This window comes from Diadema setosum, chromosome 1, assembly GCF_964275005.1.
Source record: "Diadema setosum chromosome 1, eeDiaSeto1, whole genome shotgun sequence".
NCBI lineage: Eukaryota > Metazoa > Echinodermata > Echinoidea > Diadematoida > Diadematidae > Diadema > Diadema setosum.
Genome location: NC_092685.1, coordinates 25,207,900 through 25,221,655, shown reverse-complemented (window position 1 = coordinate 25,221,655; position 13,756 = coordinate 25,207,900). Strand labels below are relative to the sequence as shown.

The following is a 13,756-nucleotide window of genomic DNA, read 5'->3' as shown; positions in this document are numbered from 1 at the left end:
TATATATATATATATATATATATGTGTGTGTGTGTGTGTGTGTGTGTGTGTGTGTGTGTGTGTGTGTGTGTGTGGATACATATATATGATAAATGATGTTTAATGTAATAAAAAAAAAATCATGTGTAGACCGAGCTATCTATTTTTTCTTTCTTTCTTTCTCTCGGCTCTCTCTCTCCCTCTCTCTCTCTCTCTATTTTATGAATAGGCTGAACTAGTTTTCAATAATGAATATAGTGCAAGTAACATAGGTAAAACACAATTCTCAATTTATTATTTAATGATTTGTAGGGAAATTTCAAAGAATAGAAGGTAGAAAAGAACCAATGAAAAATACTTGTATAGGGTACGTATTTCATGGTATGCTTTAAAGTGCTCCTATACATTTTTGTTGTTGTTTCAACACTCTTATCTTCAAGTAAAATTATAGATAATTTCTCTTACTCTTGATTTATGTCAAGTGTTGTATAGAGGAATGGACCCACTGATCAGTTTATGTTGGAAAATGCACATTAATAGACACAGCCAAAAAAAAGTGACACGGAATGTCTGTATAAATAACTAAAGGGGTATACTGTGCTTGTTGTTTCTTACCTCAGAGTGGCAGCCTGATTCAAATTTGAACAAGCAAAAACGTGTTGTGGCATCTGTTTAGATTTCAGCTGATGCTCTATGTTGGCATAAAAATAATGAGAAAAAAAAAACTTTATTAAACATTTACAATCGTTTAGCCTGTCTGCAGCTTGAGGTTCAAGCATCCCACGCCCTCTGTTCTGCAGTTTTCTTTTGCCTCAACAGGTGGATTACTCATGAGCAAGTGCTAGTAATTGTTTCCAAAAGGGTCCAACCACTCGTTTGTATTTCCTTTAATAAGAATGTGATAAATGAGTGCTGTTTTCACAGCGATATATTTCCGTTATGTTGTTTTTATCTTATGAATTACACAGGATTGCTTAGTGAAAAGTCACCATGCCTGAAACAAACAATAACAACTTGATTCTAGGCTGCCTGGCGGCGTGTGCGGCCGGTGTAGTTGGGTTCGGAATTCTCTACTACGCCGTGTTACGTCGTTCTCGGCGACAGTATGCCCCAGTCGGTGTGGTCTCGCGAATCTTTGTGCATCCCATTAAGTCGTGCCGAGGACTGGAGGTCACAAAGGCCGACTGCGTCTCCCTAGGGATTAGCAGTGATGGTGTCTTGGACAGGTATGATACGAAGATCCTTTCAAGTTCATGTTGAAGCACAAATGCATCTCCATTATCAAGTTATTTTGATATGATTATTATAATGAACATGATAATACATGCAGATGAAAATAGCACCAACAATCTCTTTCCCAAAAAGGAGGAACAATAAGAGGAATGATGATTCCAATGCGTATATATATATATATATATATATATATATATATATATATATATATATATATATATATATATATATATATATACATAACAAGGAGCATACGTATACCCTTGTGTGTATGTCTGCTTCAGAAACGGATTTTAGTCTAACATCACATCACATCCTGGTCGCTGATGAAGAATGCGATGACTAACCTGTTTAGTGTCTTGTTTTTTGTTTTTTGTTTTGTTTTTTATTGTTCCACATTCCACATTTCAACAAATACATAAAACATAAACATCACAATACAAAAGCATGGATGAATTGTCAAGCACAGCTTATAAGACAATAAAACATGTGGAATATGAGGAATCTACATAGAAGCATTGCTTGTAGGGTGTAGATTCCCAGATGCGGATGTGAGAATATTTCTTACTTGGTATATGTAATCAAAGGAGTGACAATTTGTGAATTGGAGAAAAACAAACGCCAACAAGTATAAAAAACAAAAAAAAAAACAAAAAAAAAAACAAACAAACAAACAAAGAAAACAATGTCCGCGGCACAAGACTTCTTGAGAGTTGCGTGATCACCCGAGCGAGGTACAGGTCAGATGCAGTGTACAATAGCAGAGATACCAAATGTGTACAAAGGAAGTTCAGGAGATAATACAGAAATCGCGAGCGAGGCACATGTTACATAATCGATAATGTCAGTAATGTGAAGTATGAACAGAGAATGTCGAGGAGGATTGAAAAATAGCTATAGATATGAATTCTACAACATGCGCTTTCCTCGCCAGGATAAAGCCAGCGTTTTAATGCCATTTTAGTTGGTTTTTTTTAAATCATATAATCTAAACCATGAAAGACCATGAAAGGGGATAAAGAGGCAATTCAAATAAAACATTCACTATCAGCCATCATGCCCTGAATTCGTCATACAGGTCTTTCATCATTGTTGACGAGGAGGGGCGGTTCATCACACAGAGAGTCTACCCTTCCATCGCCCTCATCATTCCCACCCTGTCCGAGGACAGGAGAAGCCTTCTCATCAATGCCCCAGGGATGCCTACATTGCAGGTACCTCTGGCAGAGCAGGGTGGAGCCATTGGTGATGTCAGGTAAGTAAGCTGGGTTCTGGTTTGTAAGTTGAACACCATTTTTCATTTTTCACTTTGCTCGCTGGAAGAAGAAATCATAGTTCAAGAAGTTACCTGTGAAGGTATATAGTAGATTAGTAATTGTTTCCGTCAACACTGATTGCATAATGATTGTGACATTATAATCCTCGCAGGAAGATAATAGATTGATGTTTGAGGTATAGCGCTATACAGTTAGTTTAAGCATTAAAAAGTCGCAATTGCAATTTTTAGCTTTCCAATAACATAACGACATTATTATCGCGAATAAGTCATCCTTGTATTTTTCCAAATAGCCCCCATAAATGATACATACAAATCGCTGAATATTCTACATGATATTGTTCCAACCACCATGAAAACTGAATGGACCAAAATATTAAAGTGGTGACAAAAAAAAAAAAAACCTCTCTGACCCATTCAGATATTTACTGATTACAGTAAATCTTCCTTAAACTATAGCATTATGTAGATATATCAAACAACTGACCACAAATAGAGTAATTAGTCAGCTTTCCCATGGCCAGGTTGGAAATTACTTACAGTATACAATTAAAACTTACAGTATATACAATGAACAGTTCTGTCACATATCAAAGTAATGTACACATAGGAGACAATTTTTCTCTGTTTCACTTGTGATAATGCCAAATTAAATGACAGCTATTCTCTTTTGAAGAGCTGATAACTGACTGTTTTAATTGAAACTTTGACCTGCATGCTTTTATCAACAGGGTGTTCAGACTTGGACTGAAGGGGGAGGACTGTGGACCCGAAGCCAGTCAGTGGCTGAACCAGTACCTAGGTGAACCTCGCTTCAGACTGATGCGGCACCTGGACAGACTTGGTGGCAAGGTTCTCTCTGATGACTCCAAGTGGGGCCACAAGGCCAAGAGCCATGAAAGGGTGAGGGCAAGATGACCCCATGCAAGGAGCCATACGCCGAAGCCGTTGCCATAGTAACATCTCAGATGTGATGTATAGCTACCACAATATGTCAACTCTATAGATAGAGTGATGATATTGTTGTCATCTTGATAGCGTGAAGTTTTCTCCATGTTTCATATTAATGCCATAATCTCAGTTGCATCTATTCTGAATATGTTCTGAGTCTGTGCTAATGGCAATGGTGATCAAATTCAGTTGAATGATTTTGTGTGTCATTTTCATTTATGTTTTTGTGAAACAACATGCAGGCTGTTTACCAGAATTTATCCCAAATCCATATCCTGAGTGAAAAGTCTCTTGAACAGCTCAACTCCCAGCTTGAAAAACCTGTTCAGCTCCGCAACTTCAGACCGAATATTGTTGTGCAGTGTGAAACGGCTCATGAAGAGGTGAGTCAACAGCAGAAATTTGGAAGTACTTAAGTATGTGCATGAAACATGACAAATCCCCAGGTTGAATTAACGCTCAAACACTATACCCTGAGTCTGTGTTACTATGTATTCTTGCTTTATATTGTATTTTGTCATCTCTCTTTATATCATATATATTCATCTTGCCAATCTTTAAAAGCTGTAACATCAGAAAAAAAATGTTTATCTTACTTTTACAAACTTGATATTTGTTGATGAGTATGCATATTCATGTAGTGAAATAGTGCATGTCAACTTACCAGAAATCTTCTATATTCAGCTATAATGAATAATGTATTTTCCATTTCTTTTTCTAAGATGCTGTAATGTCATGGGTATAGATTCTGCCGGTGTGACCTGTATGACAATTTCGGAAGATTAATGGATTCAGAAGGTGTAGTCTTCAGGCTGACTACATGCCTGTGTTAAGACAATATCGGGCAACACCTAGTCTACAGTGAATTTCAGTTTATATACGGCTGAAAGTGACATGTGAAATTTACCAGCACTATCATCTTTATTAATAAAAATGTTTCTTTTTCTTCCTGTAACCAGGATAAGTGGAAGTATGTTCGTATCGGAGACAGTGCCTTGATGAGGATAACTCACAAATGTGGCAGGTAAAAGTCTGTTGAGCAAGATTTTTTTCAGTTGAAAAAAAAAAAAGAAGAAGATTGATATACAACCAAATAATCAGGTCATTTATTTCAATGACTCGGTCATGATAAATGATTGTGACTGCATTGGACTGTAATACTTTTAATTTGTTCTGTCGAATTTGTAAGTGCATATTTAGATCAGATAACTGACACCATTTTTATTCTTTGAAATGCTTTGTAACTTGCATTACAAGAAGCGATGCAGTGAAGTATAAGAATAATAATTAGAAGCACGGAGTCCAGATGGACTTGAACTCAAAATCGAGGGATTGAAAAAAAAAACACACAAACAAACGGAGTTCCACTGTATGCAGAGATTGATGAAGAAATAGTGATTGTCACAACATAATACCTCTCTCTAGTAAATACATCCTTTTTAGTAATTTGAAAGTGAGTTATCAGCTGCATGATCTTGCAGTTACCGAAACTGAAATGCTGTAATGTTGATGAACTTGCTTGTTTGTGTACCATGTGGAATTCGGGAGACCACCGAATGGCAGTTATGTTTAAATCAATTCAGACAAATCTACAATGTGCAACCTGACAGTGTGAAGTGAAGTAGTACAGACTTTGTTCCAGCCCAATTAGATACCACAAGGCACAAGACTATTTAGGCTGTCATATCCGACGGTCAGCAAAACAAATTAATGTTCCATTCTTTGTCCAATTTTTAAAATATAAAAACAAGCAGGTCTACTAGTATTTCATGAGAACAGGATACTTGTTCACTGTCTAGCTAACAGCAAAACAGTATACATTTTTTGATTAGTCATGTCTTGATTTAATTCGAAACTGAGCGACAGAGGTATTTTACATAAATTTGTCACTTAAAAAAAAAAAAGTTATGATGGACCTTGTTATCGAATTCAATATTTCTGCATTGATGTGTGTCATCACTGTAGGTGTATCCAGACCACTGTTGACCAAGACAAAGGAAAGTTTATACAGAATGGGGACCCACTCGCCACACTCAAGAAGTATGTAAATAATACAAAGCATGCATAATTTTTAACTATGAAATAGTAGATAGGGCTTTTGTTGTCATGCATGTGATGGTAATAGCTGCTACCACCATGTAAGCCTACCCCTTTTCCTGAAAAATCGGGAACTCCATGCGGTACAGATGACTATCTGAGTGGGGGGGGGGGTGCACTTGGGGCTATAGGTATAGGTATCAGTCCTTATTTCACTGTACACGTGTAATTACCTTGCTGAGTGTCCGATGGGTGCACTGGAAGTGTATGTCTTAGCATTTGACGAGGTATATGAGAAGATGGTAAAATTATATTCATATAGATTCTTGTGTCTGAAAGCTGTGAGCCCCTGAATGGATTGAACTGTAATAGAACATGCGTGAAATAATTAGGCAACGGTGTGATGATGTGGAAGACAAATGCAAGCACGGCAGTCTAGCTGAAGAGCACATCAGAGAACATTTTTCACCACGATCATCTTTATTATCATTGTTATTGTTATTATTATTGTTACTACAGCTACTATACTGCTGCTGCTGCTACTTTTATACTACTACTGCATACAGTACAATGTACTGTACACTTTTACTATCATTATGGCAATTATCATGTTCATAAAACTATAAATTCTCTTGCAACAAGGACTTATAATAATTCAGCTCAAAAGATGAAAATGTTACATCTCTACAAGTTTTTTGTTTCAAGTCCAGTTTTGATTGCAACCTTCTACCATTCTTTGCTCTCTCTATTTCTTCAAGCAAACTTGAATTTGGTCTGAAATTGTAATTCTTTTTTTTTTTTCATGGAGCATCAGGTTTGTTTTCATGCAACAGCAATCTTTTGCTTCCCTTCTCACCATGTATGCCATTATTGTCTTGTTTTGTTTTTCGGTTTTTTTGTTTTTGTTTTTGTTTGTTATAATAGGGTGAGGATGGCTCCTCCAGACAACCCAGACAGAGAAACACACGGCATCGCCCCAATATTTGGAGTCCTTCTCGCGGTGGAGTCCACCGGGGTCATCAGGCTAGGAGACGTCATTTACGCCTCAGTGGATTGATGTCATCAATTATCTCGCTATATTGTTGTTGTTGTTTGTTTGTTTGTTTGTTTTGTTTTTGTTTATAATGTTTGTGTTTGTCTGTTTGTTCGTTTGTTTAGGGGAGAATTAGTGCTTTTAATTTGTAGTTCCTCAAAAAAAAAAGATCATATTGATGCAATATTTCTGGGTCCCTATATCCCTATTACCTAGAGATTTTTTAAATGTTCACATTAGCAGTGTCAAAAGGAAATTTGACTTGACACAATAGTGACAATTTAACTTTCGGTTTTTATGAAAACTTGCTCATGTAAGTTTGTGTGTATCATTGGTATGTAAATAAAGGTGAAAAGTGGAAGCCTGTTCACCAGCATGAATTATTTTGCTTGTTATTATTGATTTCGAATATCAGTTGCAATCTGGAATATGAGCTGCTCATACAAGTAATGTTTTCCCTGCGTGATTAGAAGACTATAGTGACCATACATTTTTCCTTTGAAAAATCATTGCTCTCATCATATGAGAGTGTGACATAAAATGATCTATATCTCCAGTTTATTTTGTATATTGTTGTATAAGTAAAAAGTTAGCATTGGTTACAAATACTGTATGTTCTTTATGACAAAGGGAAAGACCAAGCGGTATATATACTTTCATTTCATTTCATTTTATTTCATTTTATTTCCGACGAAAGTATACAATATGACATTTGCATATAAACAAAGTAAAGTACCATGCGACTTTTGCATATTCCATACCATATGGTATATCTTTCACTCCTCGCTTTTTATGATATTTGTACGTCCTGTTTGTTTTGTCTTTTTGATGTTGAACTGCATAAAGTATAAATCGAAAATGACTTCATGTTCTACAACAATATTGTGATAATGATTATATTGGTGAGTTCCTATTTCAACACTGTAGTATTACCTGTAACTCATATGTAGCTGCATATACACATGGCAATGTAGTCGGGTTTTTTTTTTGTTTGTTTTTTTTTTTTGCAATGTAGTCGTTGATAAATCTTTCATAATTATTGGGTTCTTCCTGTTATCTCTCCCTCCCCGCTCTCTCTCTCTCATTCTCATGTCTTTTTCAGACATTCATTCATTTTGTTTGCTTGTACCATTTTAAGCAGTGAACATTACATTGTCTGGTACATGTATTTTTTTAGAAGTTGAATGCATTAATTACATCACAGTGTATAATAAAAGAAATGTATACGTTTACAAGATATTGGAAATACATGTATATAGAAATACTGTTACTGAAATACAGGCATCTGAATGTTCTGAGCTTTAGGTCCTAGTATTTTTCTCTGAGGAGCCTATTCCTATCATATGCAATGCTTTTCATGCAGTCCCCCCCCCCCCTTTTTTTTTTTTAAGCTCAAGTGAGCTATTGCGATCGTTCTTCGTCCGGCGTCCGGCGTCCGTCGTGAGTCGTGAGTCGTGCGTCGTGCGTAAACTTTTAACATTTTTATCTTCTTCTTGAGAACCCCAGGACCGATTTTCACCAAACTTGGCAGGTAGTATCCCTAGGGGGATAGAATCTCAATTTGTTCAAATGGGCACCATGCCCCACCTGGGCGCCCCAGAGGGACCCAAACACTCCCCCCCCCCCCAAAAAAAAAAAAAAAAAATTAAGGAATGTTAGAAAATTTTTTTTCTCTAGAACCATAAGTGATAGAGCTTAGTTAATACTATGAGTTAGTACATTGATGACTGTAGTTTCAAGTTTGTTCATGGCGGAATCAGGGGCGCCCCCCTTGGGACCCGGGGGGGGGGGGGAGGGTTCTAATGGGGCCCAAATTGTACATTTTCATCTTTTTCTTGAAAACCCCATGATGAATTTTCACCAAACTTGCAGGTAGTATCCCTAGGGGGATAAAATCTCAATTCCATCAAATGGGCATCATGCCCCACTGGGGCCCCATTGAGGGGCCCCAGTTCCCCCTCCCCGACATTAAGGTATATTTACAATTTTTTCTCTAGAACCAAAAGTGATAAAGCAAAGTTACTTTGAGTTTGTACATTGATGACTATAGTTCTAAGTTTGTTCATTGCAGATCCAGGGCTGCCCCCCCCCCCCCCGAGTTGAGGGGGGATCCAAATGCGGACCTAAATTTTCATCTTCTTGCTGAAAACAACATAATGGATTTTCACCAAACTTGGCATTCCTTGGGGGGATAAGATCTCAAAGTGTTTGAATGTTCACCATGGCATTGCTTTCCTTGGGTCCCACTGTGTCCAAACCTCCTAAATTAATGAATATTCAATAAAATTTTTCTCTAGAATCAAAAGTGTTTTTCTCCAAACTGAGTAATCCAACATTCCATAAAATACAGTGTACTTGGCAGGTATTTTTTTACCAGTGTGATGCAATATGCAAATGCCACCATGCCCCCAGCTCTCAAAGCTACTCCACCACAAGTTTCCAGTGTTCTCAGGTAAGGGTCTGCAAGAATGCATGGAAGGTGAACTAGCGATACTCAGGTGAGCGCGAGACCCCCTGGTCTCTTGTCTATCTCGTTGTCTTTTATCATTATTTACCAACTCAATGAAATTTTGTTTTAGAAAATTTCGTCTGTTTTCTTGTGTTTTTTTGTTTATATTGTTGCTTTATCATGATTATTGTAGTGCAGGCTATAGTATTATGGAATATGGAACAACACAAATAAATGAAACATGAATGAAATAGAACAAGGAAAATAACATGTGTGAAATACAACGCATGCATGTGGGGCGCTACAGATCAGACACTGTAAAATATACGGAATGACAAGTTTTAACAGTGGCTGCACGTACTTTAACATTCTCGTTTCGTTTTTCGTTTCGTTTTTGTCGAGCCCACCAAAGGTGGCGTCTGTCCTTCCGTCGTCCGTCCGTCGTCCGTCCGTAACGCTACAAAAACTTGAATAACTCTACTGAGGACTTTAATTTCAATCAAACTTGGAGGGAAGTTCACCTCAAGATTAAAGGTCACAGGCAGGGGTCAATGATCTTTAGGGCCCAATGTTAAGTTTTTACGGTGCGTTTCGATTATGGCTCATAACTTTTGATGTATATGTCCGTTTGTTACCAAACTTGAATGGTAGATGTCCCTTGGGGAGTTGAAGGTTACCACAGTGTCAAAGGTCACAGACATTGGTGTAGGGCCCAATGTTAAGTTTTTACGGCACGTTTCAATATATGGCTCATAACTTTTGATGTATAGGCCTATGTCTGTTTGTTACCAAACTTGGATGGTAGATTCCCCTTGGGGAGTTGAAGGTCACCACAACGTCAAGGTCACAGACAGGGGTTAACGAACTAATTTTAGGGCCCAGTGTTAAGTTTTTAAGGCGTGTTTCGATTATGGCTCATAACTTTTGATTCTTATGTCCTTTTTTGACCAAACTTGGATGGTAGATTCCCCTTGGGGAGTTGAAGGTCACCACAACGTCAAGGTCACAGACAGGGGTTAACGAACTAATCTTAGGGCCCAGTGTTAAGTTTTTACGGCGCGTAGTTTCAATTATGGCTCATAACTTTTGATCCATATGTCCGTTTGTGACCAAACTTGGCTGGTAAATGTCCCTTGGGGAGTTGGAGGTCACCACAAGGTCAAAGGTCATAGGCGGGGTCAATGAACTTCCGGGATTTAGAAAAACATTAATTTCTTCTACGCGAATGGGCGAGACACATTTTGACACTTACCTTGTATTTCATTTCGGACACATAAATATGATTACAACATTTGAATAGGCCCTACACATACTAATGATACAGCAATGCAATGAAAATCAAACGACAAACAGTGATACAATTTTGTAAATTTCAAGACAAGTACAGAGAAAATGGTTTGAAATGGAGAGAACTACTGCATGGTGTAAATGCATCAAACCATGATCGACTTGTCCATTGATTGTACGATGCGTTGTTTTCATATCAAGTATAGATGTATCAGCTAAGAGCACTTTAACGATTTGGTAATTTAACCTTATTTTATGACAGAACTGAGTGAAACAAAGTATCAATTGAAATATGGCATGACATTTGTACATAAATGCAAAAAAAAAATTATTATTTCACTGTCTGAAACATGTATTGTGATCATACACATATACTCTATCAAAATAGGGAAATAGATATTGAATAAGCAAGAAAAGTGAAAGTATCGTTTATAAATCTTTATAGTTGTAATCTTGCTTAAAATTTTTCTCCTGAAAAATTGTCATGTTGCAAACACTGAGATATGTATGAGCGTTGATCATGAAATAATTCTATATTATCACTATTTCACAACTGCAATAAAAGAAATATCCTGAAGTGAACAAGATCGAGTGTTTCATCTGGTTATGTTATACTCTAATATCATAATAATGAGGAAGTAAATAATACACAATGCCCCCTTGTTTGTTGATAAAGAAATTAGGCCAAACTTCGGAGGTGTATATATTTCATATCTGTACATTTTACCTTCAAAAATGTTTTGCCAACTCTAGAATTGAAAAAACTTTAACACATCAAGCTTTTCTTTTTATGTACACCATAGGATTCCCGAGTTATTAAATTTGACAAGATATATAAGCGTTACTCATTATGACCTTTGTGTTCTACGTGTGTTGTGATTGCAGTAACAGACATACTCTGGTTTGGGGCAGAGCTAGAGGTGTTAAGAAAAGAATTTTTTTTTTTCAGAATGAAGAAAAGTTCTAATAACTGGTGAGTGAAACGAATTATAGTTTATTATCATGAACATGAAGGTAGTAATAGAGAAAATGGTGACTTTGACATTGTTTTGTTTTGTTTTGTTTTGTTTTGTTTTGTTTTTCTTTATGGCCACGGTACAGCTTGTATGGTGTCAGCTAAAGCTCCACATGTGGATGGTTGGTTTGCATTTTAACCTGTACACATTGTCTGCGAGCGATTTGAAAGTGGTGAAGTCTTAATTGATATAATGCTTTACCTTGCACTGAAAATATTTAGCATTGTCTGGAGAACGTAGTACATGATTATAAAACCAATATTGACTGTTCTATATCAGTCGGCTCCTACTGCAAATTCTAGACAGGCACTGATTTAAAATGAAATGTTACAACTCTTGTTTCTGCTTCAAAGAGTTTCGCATGTTGACCCTCACATACCTGTACGCATGAAGAATATTCCATGATATGCTAAATTCAACAAATTAGAATACAATGAGAATGCAGATCATATCTATTTCTATTGTGACATGAGAAGTGAGAGTAAAATTGCGTTGCCATGTAGAAAGTTTTCTCTATGTTTTGTATTCTGGCATTGATCAAACTCTTGTCTCCGTTTTCACGTTTCTATAGATATAGCCATAATTATGGTCAAGCATAAAAGTGATGCATCGACAGACCTCAAAGAAATAACTTTATTTAAAAAAAAAAACAGAAATGATTGATGTTTTAGGATTCTCAGATTACTTTAACAGTATATAAAGTATATGTTTGCCTATCATTAGTTTACATTTTAAGTGAAAGAAATATTCCTTTTATTCTCACATCAAAGTCGTGAAAGTTTGGATAACATTATGCCGTGCCTTTTAGAGGAGGTTCTCTCATTAATATCATTATATAAAAATAATCAATTAAAGTTGCATCCTTTGCTTCGAGAGGTTATCATAACTCAGAAGAAATGCCATAGCAATTTGTTGATTGCTCGAAATTAATCAATGTCAGCAGAAAACATGATGAGCCGTAATGTGCAAACTCTATGAAATGGGAATCGTACTACATTTACCACCATGTTGCCTATCTCTTGTCACTGTAGATGAATGATATATATATATATATGTATATAGATTATATTATGTATATTATATATTTATGATGGCATCATTTTATTAGAAAATTGTGCCTACATTAATAATTATTGAATTTTGAGCATTGTACAGAGTAGGACTACATATATTATTCAATTTCGAGCAAGTGGGCTTCTACGATGTATTTCATGACACAAATTAAATGTTTGATATGTCATAATAATCTACATGTGTATGTCTCTGATATAATTCTGGAATACGAAGTAAACTTTCAAATTGATGTAGACTGTATTTGCAGGTTTTTACTGAGTATAACTGATTAATTACAAAATGTATTATTCGAGATGAAATTTGATATGATTAATAAAAAAGTAATCTCTATAAAATTATATGATCAGTATCTTCGACTGGCTTGTTTGATGACCTTGCAGAGTGACACCGACCCGTACCCCTCCTTCAGAATCTAGGAGGGGTCGAAACTTACGCTGAAATACAAATAATTGCACGTAAATTCACACTTTGTATAGAGAAGTTGATAGTGCCAAGTTATGACATAATTTTGACGGAAAGATCAGTCTGTATCACATACAGAAAACATTTTAAATAGAATACTAGTATTAGCGTGGTCAGGGTTTCATGAGCTAACAAGCAAATAGTAATAATAAAAAGCCTTCAGCGCAACATCGGGTGCCACTTCCGGGTTTATTCAAAAGGCCTTACCTCGCTCGAAGGTTTCATTCCATTTCTTTTTTTTTTTTTTCCAGTGCCACTTTTGGGTAAAAGAGTGGAGGGATGGGGGCAAAGTGGTAATACCCTAAAGGGAGGCCCTTTATATGTATTCCTGTACGGGTGCAAAAAAAGTGGGTGAGCCCGAGCCCCCCTGCCCCCGTGCCCCCCCCCCCCCCCCCCCCCCCCCCGTTCCGGCCCTGTATAGAATATATAAAATACATAGAATTACATAACTTCTATCGTCGGGGATAACTGTTCCGCTAATACTAAGTACGTCTGACTGCACGGATGAGAACCGTAAAAGTTTTTTTTTTTTTTATGTTAAAATTCTTCCGGACAGACATACCTTGACGCGTGATTTTCACACCCGATTTCCTTGTTATTTTGTATTCTCAGATACCATACTTAGGGCTCGGATCCCCCTTTGTAAAACGGAGTGAGTACGTGTTTGGTCGCTACGTGTAATCTTCCTAAATCCTCGCATCGGATGTATATGCATCACATGCATTACACATAAAAGAGAATTTGGCACTTCATAGCTACTTGGTGCAGTGTTCCCCAGGCCGCGTTTAAGTGTCGTATTTTTCATCTTCAAGGGCAGAATGGGGCAGTTTGAGAGATACTCTGCGATTTTAGCAGTATTCTGCATGGTGTTACCGTTTACAAGAGGCGCATTCTACCTAGAAGAGGGGATATTCGAGTTAGATATGGCGGTTCCGGTCGTGACTCCCGAGGTAAAAATT

General features: G+C 36.8%; 2 protein-coding genes across 2 annotated transcripts in view; both read left to right on the top strand.

Annotated features, from left to right (window-relative positions):
• The first annotated feature begins 968 nt into the window (after window positions 1–968).
• On the top strand, window positions 969–6,533 carry LOC140228849 (mitochondrial amidoxime reducing component 2-like). Its single transcript, XM_072309123.1, has 7 exons — window positions 969–1,205; window positions 2,291–2,467; window positions 3,220–3,391; window positions 3,682–3,822; window positions 4,399–4,463; window positions 5,405–5,479; window positions 6,401–6,533. The coding sequence occupies exons 1-7, from the start codon at window positions 970–972 to the stop codon at window positions 6,531–6,533; spliced, it is 999 nt and encodes a 332-aa protein (XP_072165224.1). The 5' UTR covers window position 969.
• A 6,955-nt stretch (window positions 6,534–13,488) lies between these two features.
• The window catches only part of LOC140235116 (transmembrane protein 87A-like), a 63,935-nt gene continuing 63,667 nt past the window's right edge, over window positions 13,489–13,756 (top strand). The window contains exon 1 of the mRNA XM_072315159.1: window positions 13,489–13,747. Within this exon, the coding sequence (XP_072171260.1) occupies window positions 13,616–13,747 (132 nt within the window). The 5' untranslated portion in view covers window positions 13,489–13,615. The remainder of the gene's footprint in view (window positions 13,748–13,756) is intronic.

What these genes read in the sequence shown, in the direction of transcription:
- LOC140228849 (XM_072309123.1), top strand. Translation starts at nt 970, where the DNA reads ATGCCTGAAACAAACAATAACAACTTGATTCTAGGCTGCCTGGCGGCG. An exon ending in GGAGCCATTGGTGATGTCAG is followed by an intron (nt 2,468 to 3,219) that starts GTAAGTAAGCTG and finishes TTTTATCAACAG; the next exon opens with GGTGTTCAGACTTGGACTGA. An exon ending in ATAACTCACAAATGTGGCAG is followed by an intron (nt 4,464 to 5,404) that starts GTAAAAGTCTGT and finishes TCATCACTGTAG; the next exon opens with GTGTATCCAGACCACTGTTG.